Here is a 25,087-nt window from a genome sequence, read left to right as displayed (position 1 = left end):
GGGCGAGGACCACGAAATGGCGGCGTTGCTCGGGGCCGCCGGCCAGGGCCACGCAGAGGCGTTCGGTGCCCCTTTAAAGAGCCCGCCCTTGCCCCCCCCCCAAAAGAAAAACAAAGGGACCCCCCCCCCCCCACCCCCCCACGGCCTCCGCCCCCCCCACCGCCCCCCTCGGACAAACAATGTGTCTCCCCGTCGCCCCGCTGCAGGTGGTGGCCGCCCTCCTCGCCAGCAACGCCACCCCCACTCGCTCGCGCGACAACGGCGCCACGCCCCTCCATGCGGCGGCTGCCTTCGGCCACACCGCCGTCCTGCAGCAGCTGCTCGCCGCGCGCGCCGAGGTGGACTCGGCGACCAAGGTTGGCTCCACTTCGCTCCACGCCGCCGCCGCGCACGGCCACGCGGAGACCGTCGCGGCCCTCCTCGCCGCGGGCGCTGTGGTGGACAGCGGCGCCCGGTCGGGCGTGACGCCGCTGCACGAGGCGGCGGACCACGGCCACGCCGCAGTGCTCACCAGGCTGGTCGAGGCGAAGGCGGACGTCGATCGCGTGGCCAGCCGCGGCCTCTCCCCTCTCCACATGGCGGTCCTCGCGCAGCACGCCGCCGCGGCGCAGGCACACTCGCCCCGCCCCGGAGTCTCGCCCCGGCGCCCTCGCCCCGGAGTCTCGCCTCCCGCCTCCCGCCTCCCCTGCCCGCCTCGTCTCGCTCGCACCCGGCGCCGGCCCTGGCTTGCTGAGTCGCCGCCGCACGCCGCAGGTGCTGCTCGAGGCCGGCGCGAGCGCCAACAAGCGCGGCGTGGAGAGCGAGCCCACACCGCTCCACGCAGCATCGTACACCGGATCCGTCCACCTCGCGCACCTGCTCTGCGCGTACGGCGCCGACCGCACCCTCCCCTTCCTCGCGCCTGCGTACGGCGGGCAGCCCATCACGCCGGCGCAGGTCGCGCTGCTCCACCGCAACCTCCCTCTCGCCAGCTGGCTCTCCGCGACCGCCGACTGGACCACGCCCCTCCACCACCTCGAGGTGCTGCCGGCTCGCCGCGCGCGACAGCTGCTGCGCGACGGCGCGGACCCGCACGCCTCGCACCGCGAGCGCGGCGTGACGCCCGCCGCGCTCGCCGCGCGCCTCGCCGACCGGGGGCTGGCGCCCGAGGGCTCGGCCGCGCAGCTCGTGCTGCTCGCCGCCGAGCCGTGGTCGCCCGAATCGCACAGCTTGTTCCCGCGGCGCGCTCGGGAGCGCGCCTTCGAGCTCGCGCGGATCGGCTGGCTCCTGTCGCGCCTCGAGGCGTTCGAGGGGCAGGAGCTCGCAGTGGTCGACGCGTGGCGCGGTTTTGTCATGCCGCACGCCGTGCGTCGAGCCTCCCACTAAGCAGCGAGCGAGAACGACGGCCGGCGGCATGCCGCTGGGCGCGTGTAAATTTGCGATTCCTTTCGGTGTGTACAGTTGAGACGGTTCGCCGCGGTGCGCTGTGTGGAGCAGCTTCCAGTATTAGTCCAGGTGACGCAGGAGAGGAGGAGACGAGAGACGGAGTGAGAGATGGGCAGAGAGCACCGAGGCGCGAAAACGGAAGTGGGAAGAGGAGAGTTACGGAAATTATAATTTTGCAGTCCGGTCAAGAGTCATCCGAAATGGACCATGCCAAAAAGAGAAGTCGCACACAGTCAACAGACGACACTCTCGACAGAGACGTGAGATGAGATGTTCGCGTGGAGACGAGGCTCGAGGGGGGGGAGGGAGCTCAGCTGCAGAGCTTGTGGTGTGGAAGCGGGAAGGCAGAGAATCTCCAGAGAGGGGGGGGGGGGGGGGCACCAGGTAGCGCTCACACCCGCGGGCCTTTGCACGCTTAGAAGGGTTGTGTGATGAAGTTTACCTCACCTTAGTACTCACTATCCCTACCCGTGTGGGGGGCCCGTCCGCCGTCTGCCGGGGACTTGGAGCACTTGGAGTGCAGTCATTAACCGCACATCCAGGGCCGGGGAGCTAAGAAGCGCACCCAGCGGGCCAGACAGACAGATGATTGGTATCGATCGGGTTGCGGGCAAGAGAGCCCTACCTAGCCCTGGGGGGTGCGCGTTCGCAGGGAAGGAAGGGGCCGTAAATAAAAGTAAACGTGTCCGAACACCCGACATGGACACACGACGACACACACTCCCACTCGGCGACGGCGTCACCACTCAGGGACCCTCGTTCGTCCCCGCTTAGGACGCCGGACGCGTCCACCGTGCCGTACTGCATCGTGCTGGCCGGCATCCGCCCAGGCAGTCCTGGGCGGCAGGCGCGAGAGGCTCGGGGAGAGGGGGGGCGATGGGGGGGTAGGAAGGTGATATATGTTGCTTTGCCTTCAGTGTCGCGGACGACGGCGCCGACACCGATTGTGATAATGAAGTCGGTGTTTACTCGTACGTTCGTCGGAGGGGAGAGAGAAGAAAGTCGAGGTAGCGCACGCCAATCTTTCTTTTCCAGCACTCGCCGTCCTCGCAGGAGTCGCTTAGGCGGCTCCCGTGGTGTACCTGTGTTAGTGCCAGTGCGCGCCAGTCCCGTGCGCAGTGTCGTGCCGGGGTTTGAGATTCTTTTCTCTAGTCCGTCTCCCGCCTTCGCAACGGATTCCGCAACACCGGACCGAGGCGTGTGTGTGTCAGCGTGCCCATGGCGCCCGAGTTCTCCAACGCGCCGCTATGCACGATCGACATCGCCGCTCTCAAAGGCACCCGGTTTCTCCTCCCCGACACGCGGCAGCTGGCGTACCGCGATGCGGCAGGGCGCATCAACTCGCACTTGCTGCTCGAGTGCGCCAAGCAGGTGAAGCGCGGGGCGGTGACGGTCAGGGAGGACGTGCGCACGAAGCTGGACAAGTGGGTGCGGCACGCAAAGTGGTGGGAGAAGGAGCAGGGCGTGTCCTGGGAGCGCTCGCCGACCGGGGTCTGGGTGTCGTCGGCGGGTGAGCGCCTTGAGGAGACGCGCGAGGCTGCGCTGATGCGCCAGCGCACCGAGGAGCTCGAGCCCAAGGCGGCCTCGCGAGTGGACGACGCCGTCAGGAAGGAGCGGCGGCGGGCGCTCGAGACTCTGCGGCTGCAAAAGGCGCAGGGCGGTAGCGAGCCGGCGGCGGGCGGCGGTGGTGGCAAGCGCGAGCCGGCGGGGGGCGGCGGTGGCAAGCGCGAGCCGGAGGCGGACGGCGGCGGCGGTGGCAAGCGCGAGCGTGCTGCGGCCGAGGGCGGCTCGTCCGAGGCGCGTAGCAAGCGGTCTTGCCCGCAGAGCGCCTCCGAGGCGGAGGCCGAGTCGGAGGCGGAGTCGGAGGCGGATTCGGATGCGGAGGCCGAGGCGGGGCTGGACAAGGTGATTGGCAAGTGCGAGGGCGTCGCCACGCGCATCCGCGAGAAGTTCAAGCCGCTGCTCGAGGAGGACAGCGCCGGTGGCCCCGGCGGCCAAGGGGACTCGCTTCGTCAGCCTCCGCTGATGAGCTCCGAGCTCGCGATGAAGCCTCACCAGCTGATCGGGCTGTCCTGGCTGCACGGCCTCCACCAGCACGGCACGGGCGGCATCCTCGCGGACGAGATGGGGCTCGGCAAGACGGTGCAGACCATCTCACTGCTCGCGCAGCTGCTCGGCGAGGGCGACGAGGGGCCGCACCTCGTCGTGGCCCCGGTCGCCACCCTCGAGAACTGGATGCGAGAGTTCGCGATGTGGTGCCCCGCTCTGCGGGTCGTCAAGTTCCACGGCGACGAGGCGACCAAGGCCGCGGTCCGAAGCAGCTTCTCGCGGCGCAGCGATGAGGAGCCGCCGCACGTCGTCGTCTGCGGCATCACCGCCTTCTCGGGCTCGAGCGAGCGGGCGAGGCAGGAGCAGGCGCCTTCCTCCAGCGCAAGCCCGACTGCATGCAGCCTTCCTGAACCTGCCTGGAACGTACCTGGAGCCTTCCCATAGGCCTTCCTCCAGCGCAAGCTCGGCCGCGTCGGCGCGCGCGGCAAGCTGTCGTACCTGGTCGTGGACGAGGCGCAGAAGCTCAAGAATGACAAGAGCAACGTGCACCAGAACGTCTCCAAGGTGGAGGCGTGCCACCGGCTGCTGCTCACCGGCACGCCCGTCGAGAACAACCCCGCGGAGCTTCTCACGCTGCTCTCCTTCGTGGCGCCGCGCCTCTTCACCGCCTCGGGCAAGGGATCGCGCGCCTCCCTCTCCGCCCTCTTCAGCAGCGTCGGCAAGGGCGACGGCGTCGCGTGCGCGCCTAAGGTGGCCAAGGTGCGGCAGCTGATGCCGGCGATCTCTCGGCTGCACCTCGGCCGCACCTCGGCTGTATCTCGGCTGTATCTCGTCCAGGTGCAGCAGCTGATGCGCCCCTTCGTGCTGCGGCGGCTGAAGCAGGAGGTGCTCAGCGCGCTGCCGCCAAAGACGGAGGAGGTTGCGGTGGTGCGCATGCCGCCCGCGCAGGGAGCCGCGTACTCGGAGACGGTGGCGCGCATCGCGGCGCAGCAGCGCGAGACGCTCGAGCGGTGGGCGAGGCGCAAGGCCGCCGACCGCGCGGAGCTCGACGCGGGCTGCGAGGAGGAGGTGGACGGCAGGGACCGGGGATGGATCGCCAGCGCCTTCACCGACCTGCGCAAGGCGGCGCAGCACCCGCTGCTGCTGCTCCGCCACTACCGCCCGCTGCTGCCGCGGATCGCGCACGCGCTCCACTGCGAGGGCGCCTTTGGCGACGAGTGCACCTCCGAGATGGTGCTCGCCGAGCTGGAGACGTGGTCCGACATCCAGGTCCACCCGCCGCTGCAAGGCCCGCTCCGGCTCGCCCCCGCCCCGACCGCCCGACCGCCCGACCGCCCCTCGCCGCAGGTCCACCTCAACTGCAAGGCCTACTCGGCGCTCCGCTCGCTCTGCCTGCCGAGCGCTTCGCTGCTCGGCTCGGCCAAGGCGCAGAAGCTCGCCTCGCTCCTCCCGCCCCTCGTCGAGGCGCCGTTCCGCGCTCCCCCGCCGCGCTCCTCCTCCTCGCAGAGGACGCGAGCTCACGCCGAGATTGTACCGAGGCTGTAGGAGGGGCACCGCGCGCTCATCTTCTCGCAGTGGACGCAGACGCTCGACGTCCTCGAGGAGCTGCTGCACAGCCTCGGCATCGCCTACCGCCGGATGGACGGCGCCGTCTCGCCGCAGGAGCGGCAGACCATCGTGGACGACTTCACCGCCGACGTGTCGATCAGCTGCCTGCTCCTCTCGACGCGCGCGTGCGGCCTCGGCATCAACCTCACGTCGGCGGACACGGTGATCCTGCACGACGTGGACTTCAACCCGGCCGTCGACCAGCAGGCGATGGACCGCGTGCACCGGATCGGGCAGACGCGGCCCGTGCGCGTGATTACGCTGGCGACCGAGGGGACGGTCGACGAGAAGGTGCTCGCCATCGCGTCGAAGAAGGTGCTCAGCCAGCACACGCTGCTGGGCGAGGGAGGGGCGCAGGCGGACGGCGCGAGGGACAGCCACGCGGGGCTGATGGGCTCCATCCTCCGCGAGGTGCTGCTCTCTCGCTCGTCCGAAGGGCACCACCCCGGGGAGACGCGAGGCGGGGAGACGCGAGGCGGGGAGCCCGACGGGGGCGAGGCGGCCGCCGTCGGCGAGGCATCGGCGATGGAAGTCGAGGGTGAGGGTGTCTCGCAGGGGGAGGCGGTTTCGCAGGCGGAGGCGGGGCAGGGAGGGGAGTGCGGCGCGGCGGGCGACGTGGCGGGAGGGGAAGCGGAGGCCTCCGGGGGAGGTGGCGGGGCGGCGGTGAGCGAGGAGACGCTCCGGCGGCTCATCTGCGAGCGGCTCGCCGCCTGCGAGGCGGAGGAGGAGGTCTCCGTCAAGGCGGTGCTGCGCGAGCTGTCTTCGCGCCTCGGTGTCGACCTCAAGGCGGCGGGCCTCAAGCCGCTCGTGCTTCAGATCCTCGGCGAGGAGGCGCGTTGAGGGGCGCATGGCGAGGACTAGACTCCGCGCCTCGCCGCTATGACCGCTGCACGGCCCGTACCGTCCGCTGTGCAGCGGTCTTTGTCCGGAGGGCGGAGTGAATACTCCAACGCGCTCGTCGGTGACGGTGTCCCTCAACCTGCGCCGCACTCGGCGAACCTCGACAGCGCCTTCGGTGGCATGCAGCTCTTTGCGACAGAAGCCTGGAGAGCAGCTCCTCTGCTGCTCACACGTTCTGCACAGTTGGCACAGCCTACTGTGTGCGGCTGCCACAGCTGTGACAGCGATGGGCTCGCCCTCACTGGCCCTCAGTCACTTGTACTTGTGCTCACTCACGGTCCACACCCCGTATGAGAGGCCTCGTACATCATAAAGAACCATAATACACCTGAGTCTCACACCTACGGCTCTAGCATCCTAGGGCCTACCTGTCAAAACAATAGCATATTCGATTTTGGTGATCGATGAATACTTGGGAGCTGTTACTGCGCTCGCCGCAACCCTCTATACCCAAAAAAGTACTGGGACGTACATCACCCAGAGCTCCCCCAGGGACCACGTGAGCGACCAGGCTCCACCTCCAGGGCTGCGAGAACGGAGAAGTGTGCGAAAACCGAGAAATCCTCCGCACTATCATACGAGTATCCACATCCCCGGTATTAAATTCTTACACCCGGTATAGAGCCCCACCGAAGCAGTGTGCTGCAGCGCTCCACATTGTAAGGTTTACATGCACAGCGGCCGAGCGGCCGCTGATAAAGCCACATGCCATATGCAAGACGGACCAAGAGCCGTCGTGAGGTCGTGTGCGCGGGCCGTATCCATGTCATGCGGAGCGAGCGCGTAGGATCGTCACGAGGGCGAGGTAGCCGTGCCGACGAGGACAGGAGCCGAGCCATCCCTAGCGGATCGATGAAGGGGTCGTTGAGCGGTGGCGGGCAGTTTTGCAGAGTGGTGGGCAGAGCGCAGCACGCCACCGCGCCTGTAGAAGTGCTCCACCCTGCTCCGACGCTCGCTCTCGCCGACCGGGTCGCTCGGCCTGGGGCGCGGGCTTCCTGGCCCAGGGAAGAAGAGCGCGTCCGCCTCGAGGCGCGTCGCCTCGTCAAAGTCGTCGAGCGAGAGGAGGAGGCCGATGGTCGCCTTAGGGTCAGGGTCAGGGTTCGGGTTGGGGTTGGGAGGTCAGTCCAGCGAGAGGAGGAAGCCGATGGTCGCCTTGCGCGCGGACACGCGAGCCGCGCCGCCCGCGCCCGGAGGCTCGACCTCGCCGGGCGGGCTGTGCGGCCTCGGCTCGCGACTCGGCGCCCGCGTGGCCATGCTCTCCACCACGTCGCACGCGAGGCAGATCACGCCGTGGACGATGTCGCGCGAGAAGCGCTCGTCGAGGCCGAGCACCTGATTGACTAATTAATTAAACTGATCCATTCATTCATTAATTAATCAATTAAACTCGTCGAGGCCGAGCACCTAATTAATTAATTAATTAAACTGATCCATTAATTAATTAATTAATCAATCAGACTCGTCGAGGCCGAGCGCCTGCTGCAGGATGCGCAGCCGCAAGCACGGCTGGCGCAGCCGCGAGGTGATCGCGAAGAGCTGCGCGACGTACGCCTGGCCGTCGCTCGCGCTGCGGCGGAGCGCGTAGAGCTGGCTCAGGAAGTGGCGCCGGTTGCGCAGCGCGCGGCCCGTGAGGAAGGAGAGCCTGCGGGGAAGGTTCCGAGAAAGTTCCGAGAGGGTTCCGAGAGGGCACACGAAGCGAGAGGAGGGAGAGCCAGTCGGAGTTGCCGTCGACGCGCCTCGCCTCGAGCCACGACGCGAACCGGAAGGCGAGCGAGGCGGGCGACGGGCACGCCGCGTCCGCCTCGGATCGGCGGAGCCACTCTTCGATCCACTCGCACGCGCCGTCGAGCCGCCTCGCCTGCATGCAGGCTCCGCGAAACTTGCTCGGCAGCTCGGAGAGGGCTCGTGGGCGGAGGGCCGCCTCGCCGTCCCGCCCGAGACGAACTCGGCGAGCGTGATCTGAGCTCCGAGCGGGACGAGCATCGCGTCCGAGCGAGCCGTGGCGCACGCGCGCTGGAGCGAGCCGACCGACTCGAGGGCGGAGGAGCCGCCCCCGGACCACTCAGCGTAGGCGTTGGACGGCGCGAGCGGCTGCGGCGGCAAGAGGGGCTCCGCAAGGGGCGGGCAGCTGCCGGGGTGGGAGCAGCTCGCGGGCCGGCCGGCGGGGGCGGGGGCCGACGCTGGGACGGGGGCTGGGACGGGGGCGGTGGCAGCTGTCGCTGGCGGGGGCGCGACGGACGCCAGCAGCAGCGGCGCAGACACACGGACAATCTCGCGCGCCGAGGCGACGTTGCCGGAGCTGGCGGCGGCGACGAGGCAGCTGGCGAGGAGGGGCGCCAGCGCCGCGGGCTGGTCGCTGGCGGGGCGCGAGAGCGCCTCTGCGAGCGAGGCGCGCAGCGACGCGTGCGTGAGGCCGAGCGAAGCGTGCAGCGCGAGCCGCTGTTGCGGCTGCAGCTCCGGGAAGTCGCTCGCGTCGATGGGCAGCCGCGGGGCGACGCCCGACGCGTCGCACGCCCACGGCAGCCCTCCCGGCGCGCACGCTGCGCTCAGCAGGGCGAGCTGCTCGTCGTGCGCCACGACGCACGCGCCTCCCTCGGGCGTGATGCGCAGCAGCGGCAGGGGCCTGCCGCAGAAGAGGTGCCGGAAGAGGGAGCGCAGGCCCAGAGCCAGCACCAGGTGCCGCTCCTCGTGCGAGCGAACAAAGATGGCGGCGACGTCCTTCCCGCTCAGCTCGACGGACACCTCGTTGTACAGCGAGGGCTCCGGCCGCTCGCCACCAGCGTGCTGCCACACGGCGTGCCTGCGGTCCGCCTCCTCGTTGGCGGCGCGGAGCCCTTCGAGGGAGGAGAGGCGTAGCCGGCATGGACCGCTCAGCGTGACGGTGCCGTCGGCGCCGACATGAAGGTGGTGCTCCGTCTTGGCGAAGACGCCCGACGGCCAGCAGAGGGCGTGCTGCAGGTCGACCGCACCTAATCAAGGCTCCGAGCAGGCTCCGGAACCAGGAGCGTTTCGACCCAGAGAAAGGGTCGTTCTCGCACCGCCGTCGAAGATCAAGCCGACGGCGCCCGGGCGGACGCGGCCATAGAGGTGCATGTGTCCTGATGGCGGCAGGAGGCTGGCCGAGGTTCGAAAGCGGCCACTGGCTTTCAGACGGCGGAGCAGCGACAGCCAGTCCGAGTTGCGGACGGTCTTGGCGAGCGCGCGATGCCTGTGAATCAGAGAGAGAGCGGCGGCGGCCGCCGCCGCCTCGTCGCCGTCAGCTGCGCGCTTGTCGACGACAGTGCAAGGCGCCATGCAAATGAGCACAGCCCGTCAGCTAATGGGCTGTCAACGACAGGTCGTGAAGGCGCTGCGACGCTGATCGCTCAACCATGTGCAATCAGGGCATGCCCCAGGGAAAATAAAAAATGCACGCGAGATGCCAGTCTGCCACCCACTGGGGACCCCAGCGCCGGCATCATCCGTAGAGGCACGAGTGTTCGAAGAGAGAGTGGACCTGAGCAACAACATGACCTGTAGGCAAATGATCGGAGTGGGAGTCAGAAATGTGGTCCTTGCGCGAGGGGAGCTCGATAGACTTGAGGGGCCAGGATACGCCGCGAGGAGGACGGAGTTACGCCGAAAGGCGAAAGAAGCCGCGAGAACAAGGGACCGGCAGGCGGCGGCGCCGCAGGACGAGGCAGAAGAGAACGACGCGACAGAGAGGAGGAAGTGACAAGGGAGAGAACGGCGAGAGTGGGACGGCCGCGAGGTGGCATGAAGGTTGCAGCGAGAAGCGGCGAGAGACTGCGAAAAGAGATACGAAGAGGCAGACTCCCCAGGGTGGGCGACGGCTAGCGCATCACACTCCTCTCCTTAAAAAATCCCTGTGTGGTGGCGGCGTGCCGTTCTCCCATCCCTCCCTTGGGTTGTATGGTTTCTTTCTTTCTTTTTCCACTGGCTCCCTTGGGTTGTCTGTTTACTTTTTTCCACCCACTTGGCTCTTTGGATAACAGGAAGACGTGCACGCCTCCAGTGTGAGCGGCCTGCCTCCAACGGGCGGTCTGGATCACGGGGGATGACATCCTGCCTGCCGACACGTCGGGAGGAGGTGGTTGCTCCGCCCATATACCGCCCTCTCCACCACCCTCGCCCAGGGATCTACAGTGCTGTCTGAACACAGATCACCTACAGTATGTCTTTCGTCGTGCTCAGAGCTTGCGGCCGTAGCCGCTGCCTCCGTGGTCATGGTCGTGGCCATCCCCTTCAGAGTGATCGTCCTCCTCTGGTTCATGACCGGAATGGAGGTCCTCAGAACCATGTGGATCGTCGCCCGTGTGCGCAGCGACCGCCAGCACCTGGCCATTCTGGCAGTGAAGACCGATGCTGCACGAAAAGTAGACAGCGGACGCGCCCTCGGGGAAGCTGTAGCTGTACCCGGACTCGTCTTCGCCGGCGAGCACTTGAGCATTGGTGAAGTCGCACGCATCCATCGCCGCCTTGTCAGGCATCAGCACCACGTTGTGGCAGCACTCGTCCCAGGTGAAGACCAGCTTGTCACCGGCGTGGAACCCGCCAAGAGTTCGCTTTGCCTCCTCGTCAAAGCCGGCGGTCCAAGCGACAGTCGTCTGGCCCTCGTCGATAATGTGCTCCTCGCCGGCATGGTCAGTGCTGTGGTCATGGTCGTGCCCGTCGTCGTCGTGAGCCATGCCTGTAGGCGTGGCTGCGCCGTGTGCGTCGTCATCGTCACCGCCGCTCTTCAGGCCCAACCCCAACCCGAGGCCCAACCCGAGGCCCAGAGCAGCGAGTACGCCCACGACGATGAGAGGCACCGCCCACTTGGACGAACCGCTTTTCTTTGTAGCGCCCTCCTCCAGCGTTGCGCCCCCCTGCTCGGCGTCCGAGGGCATCTATTCTGTTGCAAGATACTACGTCGAAAATTCGCATTCTACCCGCCTTCAACTAAACACGGGCGCCGCTGTACGTACTTTTAGCTTACTGGGAGAAAAGGGAGAGGGGTGTGTTCTGGTGTTACCTAGGCCCCTGAAGGCCCTACGCGCGCTCTCTCTCTCACTCTCTCAGTAGCTCTTACGTACATTCCGTCATTCCCGGAGGAGCACTTTTTCCACCCCAAGTTCCTCCTCCACCCCCTGCTCCACCTCTCTCTCTCCCCACCCACCCCCAACCAAGTGCTCCGACACGGGCGCCAGTAGCCCAGTACGCAGTACCTGTTCCTTCTGCAAGGTGCAAGCGTATGTTGACGACAGTGCAAGGCGCTGCGACGCGAGACTCGTGCACCAGCCTGCATTAGGGCCGGTGGCCACTCCATGAATCTCGCGTTTCTAAAGAATTCTACCCAACCTTGCAGCCCGGCCGCGAGCGGGGACTGCGACCGCCAGTACTCGTGACCGCCAGTACTCGCGACCGCCAGTCGCTGGTGCAACATCCTGGAGGCAATCGCTGCGGCCTTTAGCCTCTCGCACCGCGCTAAGTGCTTAGCCGGTAGCTACATCCATGCGAGAGACGCCCACGCTGCCACCGCCGGCCGACGGCGGCGGCGAAGCTCTCGTGGTCCACACGCGCCACGGCTTTGGCAACCGCATCAGGTCGATCGCGAGCGCCGTCTGGCTCGCGGCCGAGGTTGGCCGGCGACTCCACGTCCGCTGGGAGATCAGCGAGTCGTGCGGCGCCAGTCTTGAGGACCTCTTCGAGCGCGACCTGCTGGGAGGCGTCGGCTCGCTCCGCGTCAACTCGCTGACGGCGATCGCGGCGTCGGCGTGCGCGAGCGAGCGCGGCGTGCTCTCTCGGTACGAGCCGCTGGGCAACCGGTGCTGCCTCTACGCGTCGCACCTCCGCCACCTGCCCGACGACCCGGCGCCTGTCGTCGTGCTCGCCGGCGCGTCTCTCCCGGCGACGCTGCGAGGCAAGCAGCTCTGTCGCCCGCCGCCGACATGGTCGCCCGACGCAAAGGAGGAGCGGGCAAACACGTGCGGCGGCGGCTCTGGGCGCGCGCGCGCGAGGCGCACCCGCGTGTCGAGGCGGCCGCGGCGTGCGTGCTGTAGGTACGAGATGCGGCTCGACGCGGGCAAGAGGGCAGCCTTTTACCGCGCCCTCGTCCCGTCGGCCGGAGTGAGCGCCTTCCTCGCCCCCGCCCTCGCCCGCATCGACGCCGCGCGCGCGGCGGCGGCGGCGGCCGGCGCCGGGCTGCAGCTCGTCGGCGTGCACGTGCGCCAGGGCGACGCGCTCGACGCGGCGGCTCTCGCTCCCCCCCCCCGCGCAGGCGGGAGGAGGGAGGCCGCGTGAGCCGCCTCTCCCGGCCGACAGGTCAACGGCTTCTTCAACTCGGCGCCGTCGGCGCACGACGACGCGTACGTCGACAAGTTCGCGGCGGCGATGCTCGACGCCGCCGCACGCGCCGCCGCCGCCGGGAAGCAGACGGCTTTCTTCGTGGCGTCGGACCAGCGGCGCGCGCTCTCCCGCCTCCCGCCCTCTCGCCCTCCCGCTCCGAGTCCTCTCCCGCTCCGTCCTCTCCTCTCCCCTCGCCCAGCTTGCCCCACCCCCCACCCGCCCTCGTGCAGCCGGGCGCGGAGGCAGCTTCGCGGCCGCGTCGGCGGCAGCCACGCCGTCATCGAGGTGCCGCAGGGGCGGCACGGCGGCGGCGACGGGGGCGGGGTTGGCGACGGGGACGGGGTTGGCGGCGACGGCTCTGCAGGCGAGGGACGCGAGGAGCGCGACTTGAGAGGCGTGCAGAGGGCGGTCGCCGAGTGGGTGCTGCTGGCGCGCGCCGACGTGATTGTGCGGAGTCGCGAGTCGAGCTTCTCGGCTGAGGCGGCGCTGGTGCACCGCACAAAGTGTGTGAATGTGGAGCCCGTTGGGTGACAAATGCGAGAATGCGATGTAATGTGATTCTTGTGATCGCCACGATTCGATTGCCATATCAGCAATCGGTGTCGAGCGCGCGGTGTGATATACTCTGAGGTATGCACAAACCAGATCCTACTATGTTATATCATTAGGATATAACATACTGAGATACCAGGCTCTCTTCGCCCTGCCCCTGCGCCCTGGCATATCAGCTTACAGCTATCAAGAATGAAGAAACCGTCTGATACTGACTTATATATAGGACGAGGAGCTCTGTATTCTGCTTTTTCGACACATCCCACATAAAACTAAAAACATCCGGGCCATGGGAATATATCGGTCCAGACACTCTGGTTTCTGTGGTTTTTCGAGGTGTGAACGATCTCCCCGGAGGGGTCATTCACAACGTCGGCGGAGCGGCCAATGCGCGCGGCGATCTTGAGGGCACCACCAGGAGCTGGCAAGGCCTCATCGCACGCTACCACACGTGCCGATCCGTGCCGAGATTTACCCGCACCCGGCGTTGACCTCAGCTTATAACACTCATCACCAGTCGCGACCAATCGGAGCAGAAAAAACAGAAAGGCCAGAGAACGCAAAAAAGAGCGGCCGGGCAAAAAGCGCAACGGCCAACTGACGGGCCCGGGCAAAAGAAAACAAACAGAAGAGATGTTCGTTTTGTAGATAATGGCCGACACCCTGACATCAGGTCGTGCATGCAATATGCGCCACATCGGAGACATCAATCATGCGCATGGATCCCACCACAGACTCGCACGCGTGCAGTGACCTCGTCCTCATGCAAGAGAGAGAACTGAGTGCACACACGAGACCTTCGGATTCGGAAGCTAGGGAAGCGACGGCGAAGGCGGGCACTGTCTCAGTCGTGCCCGCGGACGCGCTCGCACCGCCACGCTCGCTCTCAGTGCCGGAGGGCGAGGAGTGCGTGCCGCCTGCGCAAGCCTCTCACCACGCGAGCCGCAGCTCGTACCCGGCGGCGGCGGCGGCGGCGGCGGCGGCGGCGGCGGCCGCCGCGCCCGCGAGGAGGAGCCGAAGGAGAGGGCCGGCGAGGAGGGCCCTGTCGCGGACGACCTCGGGCCGCGCCTGCAGTCAACGCGGGCCCCTTCACGCACTGGCTCCTCCTTCCTCTCACCGTGCGCGGAGGAGTGCGGCCGCCTCGAGCAGTTCCGCCTCGCACCTCTCAGTCAGCTCCGAGCCGGGCGACCCCCAGCCGCAGACAGGAGGCTCGCCCGCCGTGTCCCGCGCGTGCGTCAGCGCCCACTGCACCTCGAACCGGAAGCGGTCGACGCCGCGCCGCCGCTCGAGGCCGGCGTCCGGGTCGAGCGCCCCCTCGGGCAGCGCGCCCACGTCGCGAACGCTCCCCGCGCCGCCCGAGCCGAAGTAGTCGCCGCCCTCGTCCGCCGGCGCCTCGTCGTTCGCCTCGTCCACCTCGACCTGAGGCGGAGAGGGCAAGACGTGAGCAAGGGGCGCGCGCAGCGGCGGCAGCGCCTCCTCCGCCTCGACCCGCCGGACGAAGCGGCGCGACCCGAGCTCGCCAAGCAGCTTGTCGGTCCAGCGCGGGCAGTTCTGGTACGTCGCGAAGACGGACTGCCCAAACCCGAGGACGGCGTGCTGCAGGCCCCGCAGCGGCGGGCCGCCGCCGCCGCCGCCTCGGGCCGCCGCCTCCTTTGCGCGCAGCAGGCCGAGCAGGAAGGGGAGGTAGTTCTCCGGCGGGTCGCCCTCGCCAAAGGACGAGGTTGCGACGATGAGCACCTCGTAGCGCGAGGCGAGCTCATCCACGGGGCAGTCGAGCTCGCAACCCGCCACGACGCGCTCGACGGCGTAGCTGCCGTCGCACTCCCGCTCCCACGCGCGGACGCACTTTGTGATGGCGCGGCGCGCGTTGCCGCCCTCGGAGCCGTAGACGACGAGGACGCGCGCGGGCGAGTCGGGCATGCTTTGAGAGAGCCAACCCCGTCCGACTGCTCTCTAGTCTAGGATTCGGCCTCCTGCCAACGCGGAAAAAGAAACTCCGGCGCCGTTTTCTTTCTTTCTTGAGGTTCTTTTGCACCGCGCTGCGAGCCTGTCGTGTCCATGTAGGAGCAGGAGAGCCCCACCTGTGCCCCTGACTGATCGTCCTTCCAAAATCCTGCTCGTGCAGGTGTGGACCCTGTCCTCCTCCCCCATTCCTCGTTTGTGTTGTCTGTTTTCTTTCTTTCTTTACTAGGTTCTTCGCTGTTCTATCAACATATGTTGAGGGAGGTGATGGTGACCCATACCGCGTTGGTGTCCAGTCCGAGACTTTTCTTCGCCTTTTCGGCACATGGGAACCGGCAAGTATCCCGTGGGCCACAACCGGCAAGTATCCCGTGCCGTGGGACGGCCAATGTCACGCGGCTGGCTTTTTGCGGCAAGGTGGCCACAGGTGGACTCTGTCCTTCTCATTTAAGTAAGAGGGGTCCCGTACCACGCGGAATCGACCCTATCCAGTGCTCAAGTGCTCAAGTAAGAGAACATAACCCCGACGCCGCTCGAACGCCCGAGCTCCGGACGCCAACGGGCCAGAACGAGCCGAGGCTGGTCCGGATGACGATTCGATCGGCGATGGACCCATACGAGCGGGTTCTGAGCCGTACTGTGGGGTTAACGGCGTCGTTTGGGCGTCAGGTGCGCGCGCCCGCCATTTGCCCGCAGAACTCCGTGGAATCGCCCCGTACCCCGACGCGTCGTATCGTGAGCTGGCCCGGTAGGCCGCGCGCCGTCCGTGGCCAAAGAGCTGGCAGAGAGTGCTGCCCTGTCCTCTCTGGCCTCATACAGCGCCGCCCGCTGTACGGCTCAGCTTCTGACCCGCCATCCTGCGTTCGCATTTGCGGCGGCCATCGCCACACTCCCTAGCTCAACTGGCGATGAGGTCGCAGAGCCGATCAGAGCGTCGCAACAGGTAGGCTGTGGCGGATGGCTCGCGGGCGACTCGCTCGCCGTTCACTGCACGCAGTCGGCGGCGAGGAGGCGGCACAGCCGGGTCGCGTCGCGAGCCACCGCTCGGGCCTGCTGGCAGGCTGCTGCGGACCCTGTGGCACCCGCCGGCCATCGTCTCGCGCCAGACTTAGGCGGGGAGGAGAGAAGGAGAGGGAGGGAGGAGAGGAAAGGAGAGGAGAGGAGGAAAGGGAGGAGAGAAGGAGAGGGAAGGAGGAGAGGAAAGGAGAGAAGGAGAGGAAAGGGAGGAGAGAAGGAGAGGGAAGGAGGAGAGGAAAGGAGAGGAGAGGAGGAACGGGAGGAGAGAAGGAGAGGGAGGGAGGAGGGAAGATAGAAGGAGAGGAAAGGGAGGACAGGAGAGAAGGAGAGGGAGCAGAGAAGGAAAGGAGAGGACGAGTGGGAAGGAGGAGGGAAGAGAGAAGGGGAGGCAAAAGGGAGGAAGAGAGGAACAAAGAACAAAGGAAAAGCAAAAGCCGACTGAGGGGTTCGAACCCTCGACCTCCCGCTTACTGAGCGGGTGCTCTGCCAACTAAGCTAAGTCGGCTCGAACCGGCAGCCACTCGGTGGCGGCCCACGCGCTGCGCCGAGCATGCCACGATGTGAGGGCAAACGCGGTGGAGCCGGCGGCGGCCGAGGTGGCGCGAGCGGCGGCCGCCAGGGCGGCGACGGAGGCGGCGGCGAGAGCGGCGGCGGCGGCGACGGCGGCGGCGACGGCGGCGGCGACGGCGGAGGTGGGGACGGTGGAGGTGGGCTGGGTGGCGGTGGAGAGGGAGGAGGCGATGGCTCTGGGGACGGTGACGGAACCGGTGGTGGCGGTGAAGGCTCTGGAACGAAGGGAGAGGGGGTGGAGGCGGTGATGGAGCTGGAGACGGTGGTGGAGGAGTTGGTGCCTTTGTCGGCGGATATGGAGGCGGCGGCGGCGTTGCCGGCGGCTCGGATGGCGGCGTGATGCGGTCCTCCACCTCGGTCGATGGCAAGGTGCAGCGTGAAGCAGTTTGGCTAACAGCGTTGCCATATGCCCCGCACCGTTGCCCACGGGTGCCTGCAATCGCATGGACCAGAGGACCACGTCCTGGCCGTAGGTATCACCGAGAAGGAAGATGAACGTCACGCCCGCTGCTTTAAGCTCGAGCTGGTCTCCGTAGGTGCGCGTGATGACAAAGACGAAAGTCTGCTGATCTGACGGAAGGGCGGTCATTGCTGCTTGCAAACTGGTCGCGCTGTAGCACGGACTCGGCGTACGCGTGGCACCCAGAGCAGCCGGCACACTGTTATCAATGGCGGTAAACCTGCTGGAGACGCCTTCGTTCGACGCCTCAGAGCTCGGCTGGTGCGCCAGGACAATCACCTTTGTGAGCATTCTATTGCCGTCCGTGTCGCCGGTCTTCTCTGGAAGAGGCCGCCGCCGTCGGGGCCGGGGACGTCTGACGCGCCGGGCAGCGGCGCGGACGGCAGGAATGACGGTGGCGGTGAGGGTGCTGGTGGAGAGGGCAGCAGCACGAGGGGAGCTGGTGACGGCAGAGGCAGCAGCGGCGAGCTCGAGGGTGGCTGTCTCGGGTGGTACGGTGGCAGACTGCGGAACGCACACCTGCGGGTACAACGGAGGGAGGCCTGGGGGCGAGACAGCCAGGCAAAGCAGGACCATTGACAGAGCAGATGAAGCATTGACCGGCACAGCACCAGGAGGTTGGTGCATAACAAACACCAGTAGTGCACATCTAAAACGAGGAGGTCGGGGGGCGGTGGACGCCCGCCAACTCGGTTTTACTATGTGATCTGTGATCTGTAAGGGTCCGCCCGCAGGCGCATTTTGTATACCGAGGCGGTGCCCGGTGCCGAACCTGTCGGACCTTAAGACAGCATTGTAGATCCCTGGGCGAGGGTGATGGAGCGGTTTTACTATGTAGACTAGCAGACCTTGCGCGCACGCGCGCCAAATTTGTTTTTCTGTCTGCAACAACAGCCCAAGGGGTGAAATGTCTTTGCGGTCTCTCTTTCGCTACGTGTTCAACGACGTTGAACAGTGTTCAACCACGGCGCTGTTCACAGCGCGCGCGGACAGCCGATCTGAGAGTCTCCCTCCGCTGGACTTTTGTAAAGCATGCTTGTGGCAAGTTATGGACGCTAGTATCGACCTCAGAGACCCAAACCCGAATTAATTCTTGCATTTTTGCTCCCGGCTAAGGGAGCAAGCAAGCCCACTCAACCCCAAGTACTCACCATTCTTACAGTGGTGTAGCTTGTGCAGAGGCTGCAGCCTCTGCTGGGGCGGAATGCGCGGGGTTTTCGGCGCGATGCCCTCGGCGAGTACACGCTACTGCTGTGCCGCACGCTCTCCTGCGCGCGCGTGACGTGTGGGACGCGTGCGCTGCGCTCAAACGTCGCGATTTGGCGATAGGCGCTCGAGCCGGCGCACAGCGGGCGGGTGCGCCGCGCAGGGGGGGTCGGAGGGGTGCGAGAGGGGGCGTGGGTCGGGCGCGCACCGGCTGGCTCCGGGAGCGGCCGTCACGTCGAGGAGTGGGGCTGTCGGCGGCTCGAGCGCCGAGGCGAGCCGCTCTGCTGCGCCGCCGACAGCCCCTCTTCCGAGCCGGCGCGTGGAGGCGAGCCGCGGCCGGTGTCGCTGGTGCGGGGGCGGCGAGGGTTCATCGGCCGGCAGCGAGAGCGACCGTCATGAATCGCGCCACCAAGACCGCGCGGCACGTACGCGCACTTGCCGGCCTCGAGGCGCGCTCTCCTTGCGCGGCATGCCCTGTGTGTGTCAGCGCTTCGCCTCGGAGCCGCTCGACTGTACGAGAGTCGGGCTCCGGCCCTCGGTACCACGGCAGCGTCGGCGTGCTCCCTTCCGGCCGCGACAGGCGCGAGGCGGGTGGCGGTGCGGCGGCTGCTGATGCTGCTGCCGCGCAGAGCTGTCGTGCACCCGAGAAGTGGCACACAGCTCGAAGGCGGCGTCGGCGACCGCCGCGCTGGCTCTCTCTCCTCGGCAGACGCCGCGTCGCGTCTCGGCGGCGGCAGCTGCTTCGCCGCGAGAGTAGCGAGGCGACGCACGCGCCTCCGCTCTGCGGCAGCAGCCTCTAGCGAACGCGCCGGCATAGCGCCGGGCCGGGCGAGGGCGAGCCGAGAAACACGTTGTGACGGCCCTCGTGTGAATCGCTTATCCGGCGCTCGAGGAAATAACACGGTTCGGGCTTCAAGTTACTTCGAAACCTGTAACGGCGAAAGAAAACGGAGGAAAACGCGAGAAAAGAGAAGGGCTATTGCTCAAACTCCGTCTCTCTGAGAAGAATAGGTGTGCTGCGCTGTAGCGGCGACAGGCGACGGCAAAAATGCAAGCCCCGCCCCTGGCCACTGTAATTAAGGCTCAAAGTATGGTTGAACAACGGCTCCGGCTCAGGTCAGAGGGCCCAGCGACTCGTCGGTTGGGTGTAAACGGGCATCCCCGAGTGGCTTCAAACCAAACAGGGTGTGAATAGAGCTGTCTTGATGGTGCTGAGGACGAAGCCACCTCAAACTTTGATGAAGCCGCGAGTTTTTATAGTTTTCATTAGCTGTGAATAGTTATTGCGCCCGCCGCAGCCCGCCCTATTCCACTGGGCACGCGCCACGGGCCACGAGAGCCCTGGAAGAGCCCAGCTGGCATGTTCTATCGCCCGGGTGGCGGGCTGTCTGCATACAGACGTCTCGTCGCCATGGCTGACGCACGACTGGTCCGACGTGCGGTGGGAGTTTGACCTCAGACAGGCCGTCGGTGTCGGCGGGCTGACGGCGGCCGCCGGAATCGCGATTCGCTCTGCCAGCTGCCAGCAGCCTCGTGTCGCGGCTCTCACAGGTGCAGCTGCCAGCAGCCTCGTGTCGCGGCTCTCAGCGGTGGTGATTGGTCTTTGCGCCGTCGCTCGACGGCGTCACCACCCATCCGATCTGCGCAGCTCCTGCAGCTCCTGCAGCTCCTGCTGTCAGTCTTCTACTCTCACTCGCCGCGCGCGGATTGTGCGCCGCACCAGCAGGACACATGCTCATGCAAACAGTGCGAGAACTTGGTTGCGCCGCTTAGTGGCGGCGCTGCTTTAGAGGAAGCGGCAGCGTGGGAAGCACAGCAGATGGAGGCGGCGCGGCATGCCAAGGAGCTGCAATCGCAGTACTGGGGGCGGCAGCGCCAGCAACGAGCAAGGAGAGACTGGCGGAGGTTGAGCGGCTGAGTGCAGCAAGGGCCAAGGGCAAGAAAAAGGAATGTGGGCGTGGGCGATACGGGCGCCGCTAGGCTCAACGAGGAGATGCTGTGCAGTTAGAGAGCTCGTAGCGAGCTCGATTTTGGATGAGAATTTAGATGAGAAATCCCTCAATTTTGAGAAAAAACGCCAAAAAATCGGCGCCTGCGGCGGGCCAGCCTCCGGCGGCGCCTGCGGCGGGCCGCTGGGGCTTCCTCCCCAGACCCCGTTTACACCCGAGCTATGCCCCACGACCTGAGCCGGAGCCAACCGTTGAACAAACAGGTTGCACAACAAAAAGAGACTAGTGCGACCGCTAGACGGCGGTTCCCGCCGGCCCCAAGGCTGCCCAGCCCCAGTACCACACCGGCCACATACACCGTGGCGCTGGAGTCGGTCAGTGAGGCACTAGACGGGCTACGGAACCATGCGCGCGCCGCCGGCCGGACAGGCTGCGCGCAGGGGCCGCGCCGCCTCGATTTCGCACCTCCGCTCCGCGGCCGGCTGAGGGGCTAGCTCGCCCGGCGACAAGCCCAGCCATCGCCCAGCGCCCCGTATCGACGGGGGGCACGCAAAAAAACCGCACCTACGACTAGGGTGAGCCCGTGAGGGCGTCGGTGTGGGCCGCGGGCGGGCTGCCAGGAGGGCGCGGGTGGGAGCATGGGAGATGCACCACCGCTCGACGAAGACGCGCCCGACGAAGCCCTGCTAGCGGAGGATGGTCGATCCTCACCTACTAGTGTCGGGCGTGTGCGAAAAAGAGCGCAAATCGGAGCTCAACTCGCGCGCGGCTGGGAAAGGGGTGTGGCACTTCTCCGAAGGCGCCTCGCGAGGAGCTGCTGCTGCCCCCAAACGCGCTCGGGCAGCACGTCGGCGCGCCTGCGGGGTTGGGGAGGTGAAACTATGCTTGCTGGCACGCGCACCCCGCACCACCCCCACGTCCGCGCGCACCATGCCGCCATCCCACCTCACAGCCAAGCGCCATCGCCGTCGGACGCGGCGACGCCGAGCGGTGGCCTCGCAGACGACGAGCGCGATGAGGCCGCCGCGCCGCCGGGGTGGCCGGCGCGTGCCAGCCGCTGGCCCGTCCAGCGTGGCGGGACCGGCTCGCCCATCCTGGCCCGCGCGCTTGCCGACGCGAGAAGATCGCGCGAGAGGGCAAAATGTGGCAAAATCGCCCTGTTTGCCAAACCTTCACGTCGACTTCACGTCGGAACGAGTCGGATCGACGACTCCCCGCCTGCACCAGCGTGTGCGCCTTGCAATTCTATACAGAATCGATACTTGGTACGTCCTCCCAATCGCTCGTGGAGAGGAGCTACGGCCATTCTCCACTTGTGTGCAACGACGTTGAACACTGTTCAACGTCGTTCGTTGAACACGATCGAGTAACCGTTTGTTGTCTCTGTAACGAAGGGCCCGCCGCTCCGCCTACGCCGGCGATGACCCTCTCGGCAGAGCGACATCGCGAGCACCGGGCAGAGAAGGACGCAGAAGCGGTTGGATGGAGAGGCAGCCGGCGCACGAGGAGAGGCAGCCGATGGAGCCGACGAGGTGAGTAGACACGAGTTTACCATTCTGCCCAGGGGGGGGGGGGGCGCAAGCCCTCCCCACCACTGCTACTCTGTACTGCATGCAACTCAGCAGTGGTCGCAAGCGTCGCAAAGGGCAGGGAGGCAGCCTCGCGCGCTGTCGAACGCCCCCCCGGCCCAGACAGAGGCATCACAATCATGCTCTGGCCAGCGTCTGGTGGGTCGGCATTGCGCAACACACGCCGCAATCAGCCTGAGAGCAGATGATGGGGTGGGCGCGGGTGGACGAGAGTGGAGCCGAGTTGGGTGGGAGAGGGAGCACGCACGTGCAGCGGTGCCGAGAGTGGGTTGATGGCACCGCCTGCGGCCGCCCGGGCGACGACGGCTTCCAGTGTATGTGGTTCTTACCCGATCGAGGGACAGGGTTGCAATGAGGAGCGATCCGACGTGCTACGTGGGCATTCGGGTGATCAGATCACTACCGCCGAAGCGCAAGCGCTTGGAGCAAGGGAACTGCGGTCCGCTCCCAGACTAGCACCCCACCTCGCGGGCCGATCTTCTGGCCCAGCGAGGCTGCTGCGGAGCACTCGCGGGCCGCTGCGGGGCGGAGCGCGGGTCAGGAGGCCCTAAAACGGCGGGAGGGGTAGGGATGCCACTGTACCTGTAGGGGTGTGGAGGGCTGAGCCCTGGCTGTCAGGCTGTCAGGTGCTGTCAGGTGATCTGTCAGGCTGTCAGGCACTGTCAGGCACTGTCAGGTGCCTCTGTCAGACCAGCTGTCAGGTGCTGTCAGTGCTGTCGGGTGCTGTCAGGTGCGTGTCTGACAGGCGAGGGGATCTGTAGCTGTCGGGTGCTGTCGGAGCTGTCGGGTGTTGCTGTCAGACGCTGTCGGAGCTGTCAGAGCTGTCGGGCTGCTGCTGCTGTCAGAGACGCCGGTGCTGTCAGGTGCTGTCGGTTGGTGCTGTCGGGGTGCTGTCAGGCTCTGACACACTATCCACACTTATGACATTATCAAGAGGAGACCAGCAGGACTCTACTACACATACTCTAGTCTCTACTCTGCCTAGAAGGGGTCCGCCTGGGGAGCGCAGATGGCGGCGCAGGCGCAGGCGGTGGCGGCGGCAGCGCGGCACAGACGGCGGCGGCCACCCCCACCCAGACGCCGTAGGCATATGACTGTAGGGCCCCAGAAGGCTAGCTGGTAGCTTCATTGGTAGTAGCACAGCCGCCGGTGCTAGAGAGGGGTCCGCAGAGGTGGGGCGGGAGGGACGGAGGGTTGAGAGAGAGACCCATGACCAGCCCATGACTCACATGGGGCGCAAGAAAGAGGCTGCACGGCTGTGTACGGTCTGTGCTGCTGGGGTGGTCGGGCTGTCGGGCTGTCAGCGCTGCTGTCAGGCCACTGCTGTGCTGTCGGGCTGTCAGGCAGCTGTCAGGCTGTCACGTTAGGGCCTGACAGCGACGGAGCCCCTCTGATGTCAGACTCTGCTGTCAGGCTGTCAGATACGTGCTGTCAGACTGTCAGAGAAAGTGCTGTCAACGCTGTCAGGCTGTCGGGCACTGTCAGGCGCTGTCCGGGTTTGCTGTCAGGCTGTCAGACCAGGGCTCAGGTGGAGGGGTCGGGAGGGCGGGAGTGTGGACCGTGACCTAATAAAGCCCTCCACCGATAGAGGTGTCAGGCGGCAGGGCCCATGAGGGCACTCGGAGGGGTGGGGGCTGGGAGGGCTGGCCAAAAGCGAGGCGTAGGAGGGCTCGTGGGGGCTTGGGAGGGGTGGAGAGCTCGGAGGGGTCGAGGGCTCGGAGGGCAGAGAGGCACGAGGGTGGTGCTGGTGGGCTCGGGAGGGCTCGGGAGGGCTCACAAGGGATGGAGTGCCCGGAGGGCTCGGAGGGGCGCGAGCCGCCGAACCGGGCTCGGGGGCTCGGGGGGCTCGGAGGCGGCTCGGAGGGCTCGGAGCGGCGGGGGAACAGGGATTCAGGTCATACAGGTCATGCAAAATAAATCTGAGTTTATTCCGCGGTGTGCACGGAAGGGCAGCACAATGGCTGGCGAAGACTGCCCTCCTGTGCCCCGATCTTAACCCCGACGCCGCTCGAACGCCCGAGCTCCGGACGCCAACGGGCCAGAACGAGCCGAGGCTGGTCCGGATGACGATTCGATCGGCGATGGACCCATACGAGCGGGTTCTGAGCCGTACTGTGGGGTTAACGGCGTCGTTTGGGCGTCAGGTGCGCGCGCCCGCCATTTGCCCGCAGAACTCCGTGGAATCGCCCCGTACCCCGACGCGTCGTATCGTGAGCTGGCCCGGTAGGCCGCGCGCCGTCCGTGGCCAAAGAGCTGGCAGAGAGTGCTGCCCTGTCCTCTCTGGCCTCATACAGCGCCGCCCGCTGTACGGCTCAGCTTCTGACCCGCCATCCTGCGTTCGCATTTGCGGCGGCCATCGCCACACTCCCTAGCTCAACTGGCGATGAGGTCGCAGAGCCGATCAGAGCGTCGCAACAGGTAGGCTGTGGCGGATGGCTCGCGGGCGACTCGCTCGCCGTTCACTGCACGCAGTCGGCGGCGAGGAGGCGGCACAGCCGGGTCGCGTCGCGAGCCACCGCTCGGGCCTGCTGGCAGGCTGCTGCGGACCCTGTGGCACCCGCCGGCCATCGTCTCGCGCCAGACTTAGGCGGGGAGGAGAGAAGGAGAGGGAGGGAGGAGAGGAAAGGAGAGGAGAGGAGGAAAGGGAGGAGAGAAGGAGAGGGAAGGAGGAGAGGAAAGGAGAGAAGGAGAGGAAAGGGAGGAGAGAAGGAGAGGGAAGGAGGAGAGGAAAGGAGAGGAGAGGAGGAACGGGAGGAGAGAAGGAGAGGGAGGGAGGAGGGAAGATAGAAGGAGAGGAAAGGGAGGACAGGAGAGAAGGAGAGGGAGCAGAGAAGGAAAGGAGAGGACGAGTGGGAAGGAGGAGGGAAGAGAGAAGGGGAGGCAAAAGGGAGGAAGAGAGGAACAAAGAACAAAGGAAAAGCAAAAGCCGACTGAGGGGTTCGAACCCTCGACCTCCCGCTTACTGAGCGGGTGCTCTGCCAACTAAGCTAAGTCGGCTCGAACCGGCAGCCACTCGGTGGCGGCCCACGCGCTGCGCCGAGCATGCCACGATGTGAATCGATCATGCTGTCACGGCGGGATCCGGTAACTCATAAAGCTATCATTTTTTTTGAATTTTTTTTGAGCTAGACTTGCCAAACACACGATTGCACGCACCGCACCGCACCTCGCACCCGCGCCCGCCGCCCCCCCGACCCCCGCCCCGCCTAGGTGGGAAAGAGATTTTTTTTTGAGTTTTGGATGGGGTTGGTGTGGCGAAATTTGTTAGGGAGGTTGGGTAGTCATAGTACTTGCCATTTGAGGAGGCGAGCCGCGGCCGGTGTCGCTGGTGCGGGGGCGGCGCAGCGTTTATCCCCCCCCCCCCCGCGCGCGCCCGCCCGCCCGCCCGCCCGCCCTCAGGCCTTGCCCCTCCGCAGGCGCGCCGCCCGCCCGCCCTCAGCGCTCAGGCCTTGCCCCTCCGCAGGCGCGGGAGC

The 25,087-nt window shown here is 66.5% G+C and overlaps 8 protein-coding genes across 8 annotated transcripts; 6 read left to right on the top strand and 2 right to left on the bottom strand.

Moving 5' to 3' along the window:
• Window positions 1-948: 948 nt before the first annotated feature.
• EMIHUDRAFT_353553 (hypothetical protein) lies at window positions 949-1,567 on the top strand (the record flags this gene model as incomplete). The annotated part of the gene is made up of 1 exon (XM_005780052.1): window positions 949-1,567. A coding segment is annotated over one exon (260 nt), but the record flags the coding sequence as incomplete, so codon positions are not given.
• A 1,076-nt stretch (window positions 1,568-2,643) lies between these two features.
• On the top strand, window positions 2,644-5,922 carry EMIHUDRAFT_204590 (hypothetical protein; the record flags this gene model as incomplete). The annotated part of the gene is made up of 7 exons (XM_005780051.1): window positions 2,644-3,015; window positions 3,343-3,786; window positions 3,919-4,233; window positions 4,357-4,743; window positions 4,822-4,932; window positions 5,020-5,613; window positions 5,800-5,922. The coding sequence occupies 7 exons, from the start codon at window positions 2,644-2,646 to the stop codon at window positions 5,920-5,922; spliced, it is 2,346 nt and encodes a 781-aa protein (XP_005780108.1).
• A 2,450-nt stretch (window positions 5,923-8,372) lies between these two features.
• EMIHUDRAFT_353550 (hypothetical protein) lies at window positions 8,373-9,342 on the top strand (the record flags this gene model as incomplete). The annotated part of the gene is made up of 3 exons (XM_005780050.1): window positions 8,373-8,740; window positions 8,824-8,951; window positions 9,021-9,342. Coding segments are annotated over 2 exons (288 nt in total), but the record flags the coding sequence as incomplete, so codon positions are not given.
• An 830-nt stretch (window positions 9,343-10,172) lies between these two features.
• EMIHUDRAFT_204588 (hypothetical protein) lies at window positions 10,173-10,871 on the bottom strand (the record flags this gene model as incomplete). Its single annotated transcript, XM_005780049.1, has 1 exon — window positions 10,173-10,871. The coding sequence occupies one exon, from the start codon at window positions 10,869-10,871 to the stop codon at window positions 10,173-10,175; it is 699 nt and encodes a 232-aa protein (XP_005780106.1).
• Window positions 10,872-12,007: 1,136 nt separating this feature from the next.
• On the top strand, window positions 12,008-12,903 carry EMIHUDRAFT_434854 (hypothetical protein). Its single transcript, XM_005780048.1, has 3 exons — window positions 12,008-12,213; window positions 12,286-12,425; window positions 12,540-12,903. The coding sequence occupies exons 1-3, from the start codon at window positions 12,031-12,033 to the stop codon at window positions 12,838-12,840; spliced, it is 624 nt and encodes a 207-aa protein (XP_005780105.1). The 5' UTR covers window positions 12,008-12,030; the 3' UTR covers window positions 12,841-12,903.
• A 602-nt stretch (window positions 12,904-13,505) lies between these two features.
• On the bottom strand, window positions 13,506-14,804 carry EMIHUDRAFT_434852 (hypothetical protein). Its single transcript, XM_005780047.1, has 4 exons — window positions 14,350-14,804; window positions 14,051-14,280; window positions 13,959-14,016; window positions 13,506-13,929 (listed from the first exon to the last, which is right to left on the bottom strand). Exons 1-4 carry the CDS (start codon window positions 14,779-14,781, stop codon window positions 13,792-13,794), a joined length of 858 nt encoding a protein of 285 aa, XP_005780104.1. The 5' UTR covers window positions 14,782-14,804; the 3' UTR covers window positions 13,506-13,791.
• Window positions 14,805-18,016: 3,212 nt separating this feature from the next.
• Window positions 18,017-18,592, top strand: EMIHUDRAFT_434851 (hypothetical protein; the record flags this gene model as incomplete). The annotated part of the gene is made up of 3 exons (XM_005780046.1): window positions 18,017-18,108; window positions 18,200-18,310; window positions 18,371-18,592. Coding segments are annotated over exons 1-3 (366 nt in total), but the record flags the coding sequence as incomplete, so codon positions are not given.
• Window positions 18,593-19,314: 722 nt separating this feature from the next.
• Window positions 19,315-19,994, top strand: EMIHUDRAFT_204583 (hypothetical protein; the record flags this gene model as incomplete). Its single annotated transcript, XM_005780045.1, has 3 exons — window positions 19,315-19,326; window positions 19,375-19,668; window positions 19,743-19,994. 3 exons carry the CDS (start codon window positions 19,315-19,317, stop codon window positions 19,992-19,994), a joined length of 558 nt encoding a protein of 185 aa, XP_005780102.1.
• Window positions 19,995-25,087: the final 5,093 nt, after the last annotated feature.

Source organism: Emiliania huxleyi (assembly GCF_000372725.1).
Source record: "Emiliania huxleyi CCMP1516 unplaced genomic scaffold EMIHUscaffold_22, whole genome shotgun sequence".
NCBI lineage: Eukaryota > Haptophyta > Isochrysidales > Noelaerhabdaceae > Emiliania > Emiliania huxleyi.
Note: the sequence above shows the minus strand (reverse complement) of the source record. Positions and strands in the feature narration are given on the sequence as shown.

Coding starts and splice junctions, on each gene's coding strand:
- EMIHUDRAFT_434854 (XM_005780048.1), top strand. CDS start 12,031: ATGCGGCTCGACGCGGGCAAGAGGGCAGCCTTTTACCGCGCCCTCGTC. Junction 12,214..12,285: donor AGGGCGACGCGCTCGACGCG/GCGGCTCTCGCT, acceptor CCCGGCCGACAG/GTCAACGGCTTCTTCAACTC. Junction 12,426..12,539: donor TTCGTGGCGTCGGACCAGCG/GCGCGCGCTCTC, acceptor GCCCTCGTGCAG/CCGGGCGCGGAGGCAGCTTC.
- EMIHUDRAFT_434852 (XM_005780047.1), bottom strand. CDS start 14,781: ATGCCCGACTCGCCCGCGCGCGTCCTCGTCGTCTACGGCTCCGAGGGC. Junction 14,281..14,349: donor CGCGCCGCTTCGTCCGGCGG/GTCGAGGCGGAG, acceptor TCTCCGCCTCAG/GTCGAGGTGGACGAGGCGAA. Junction 14,017..14,050: donor CCTCCTGTCTGCGGCTGGGG/GTCGCCCGGCTC, acceptor GAGAGGTGCGAG/GCGGAACTGCTCGAGGCGGC.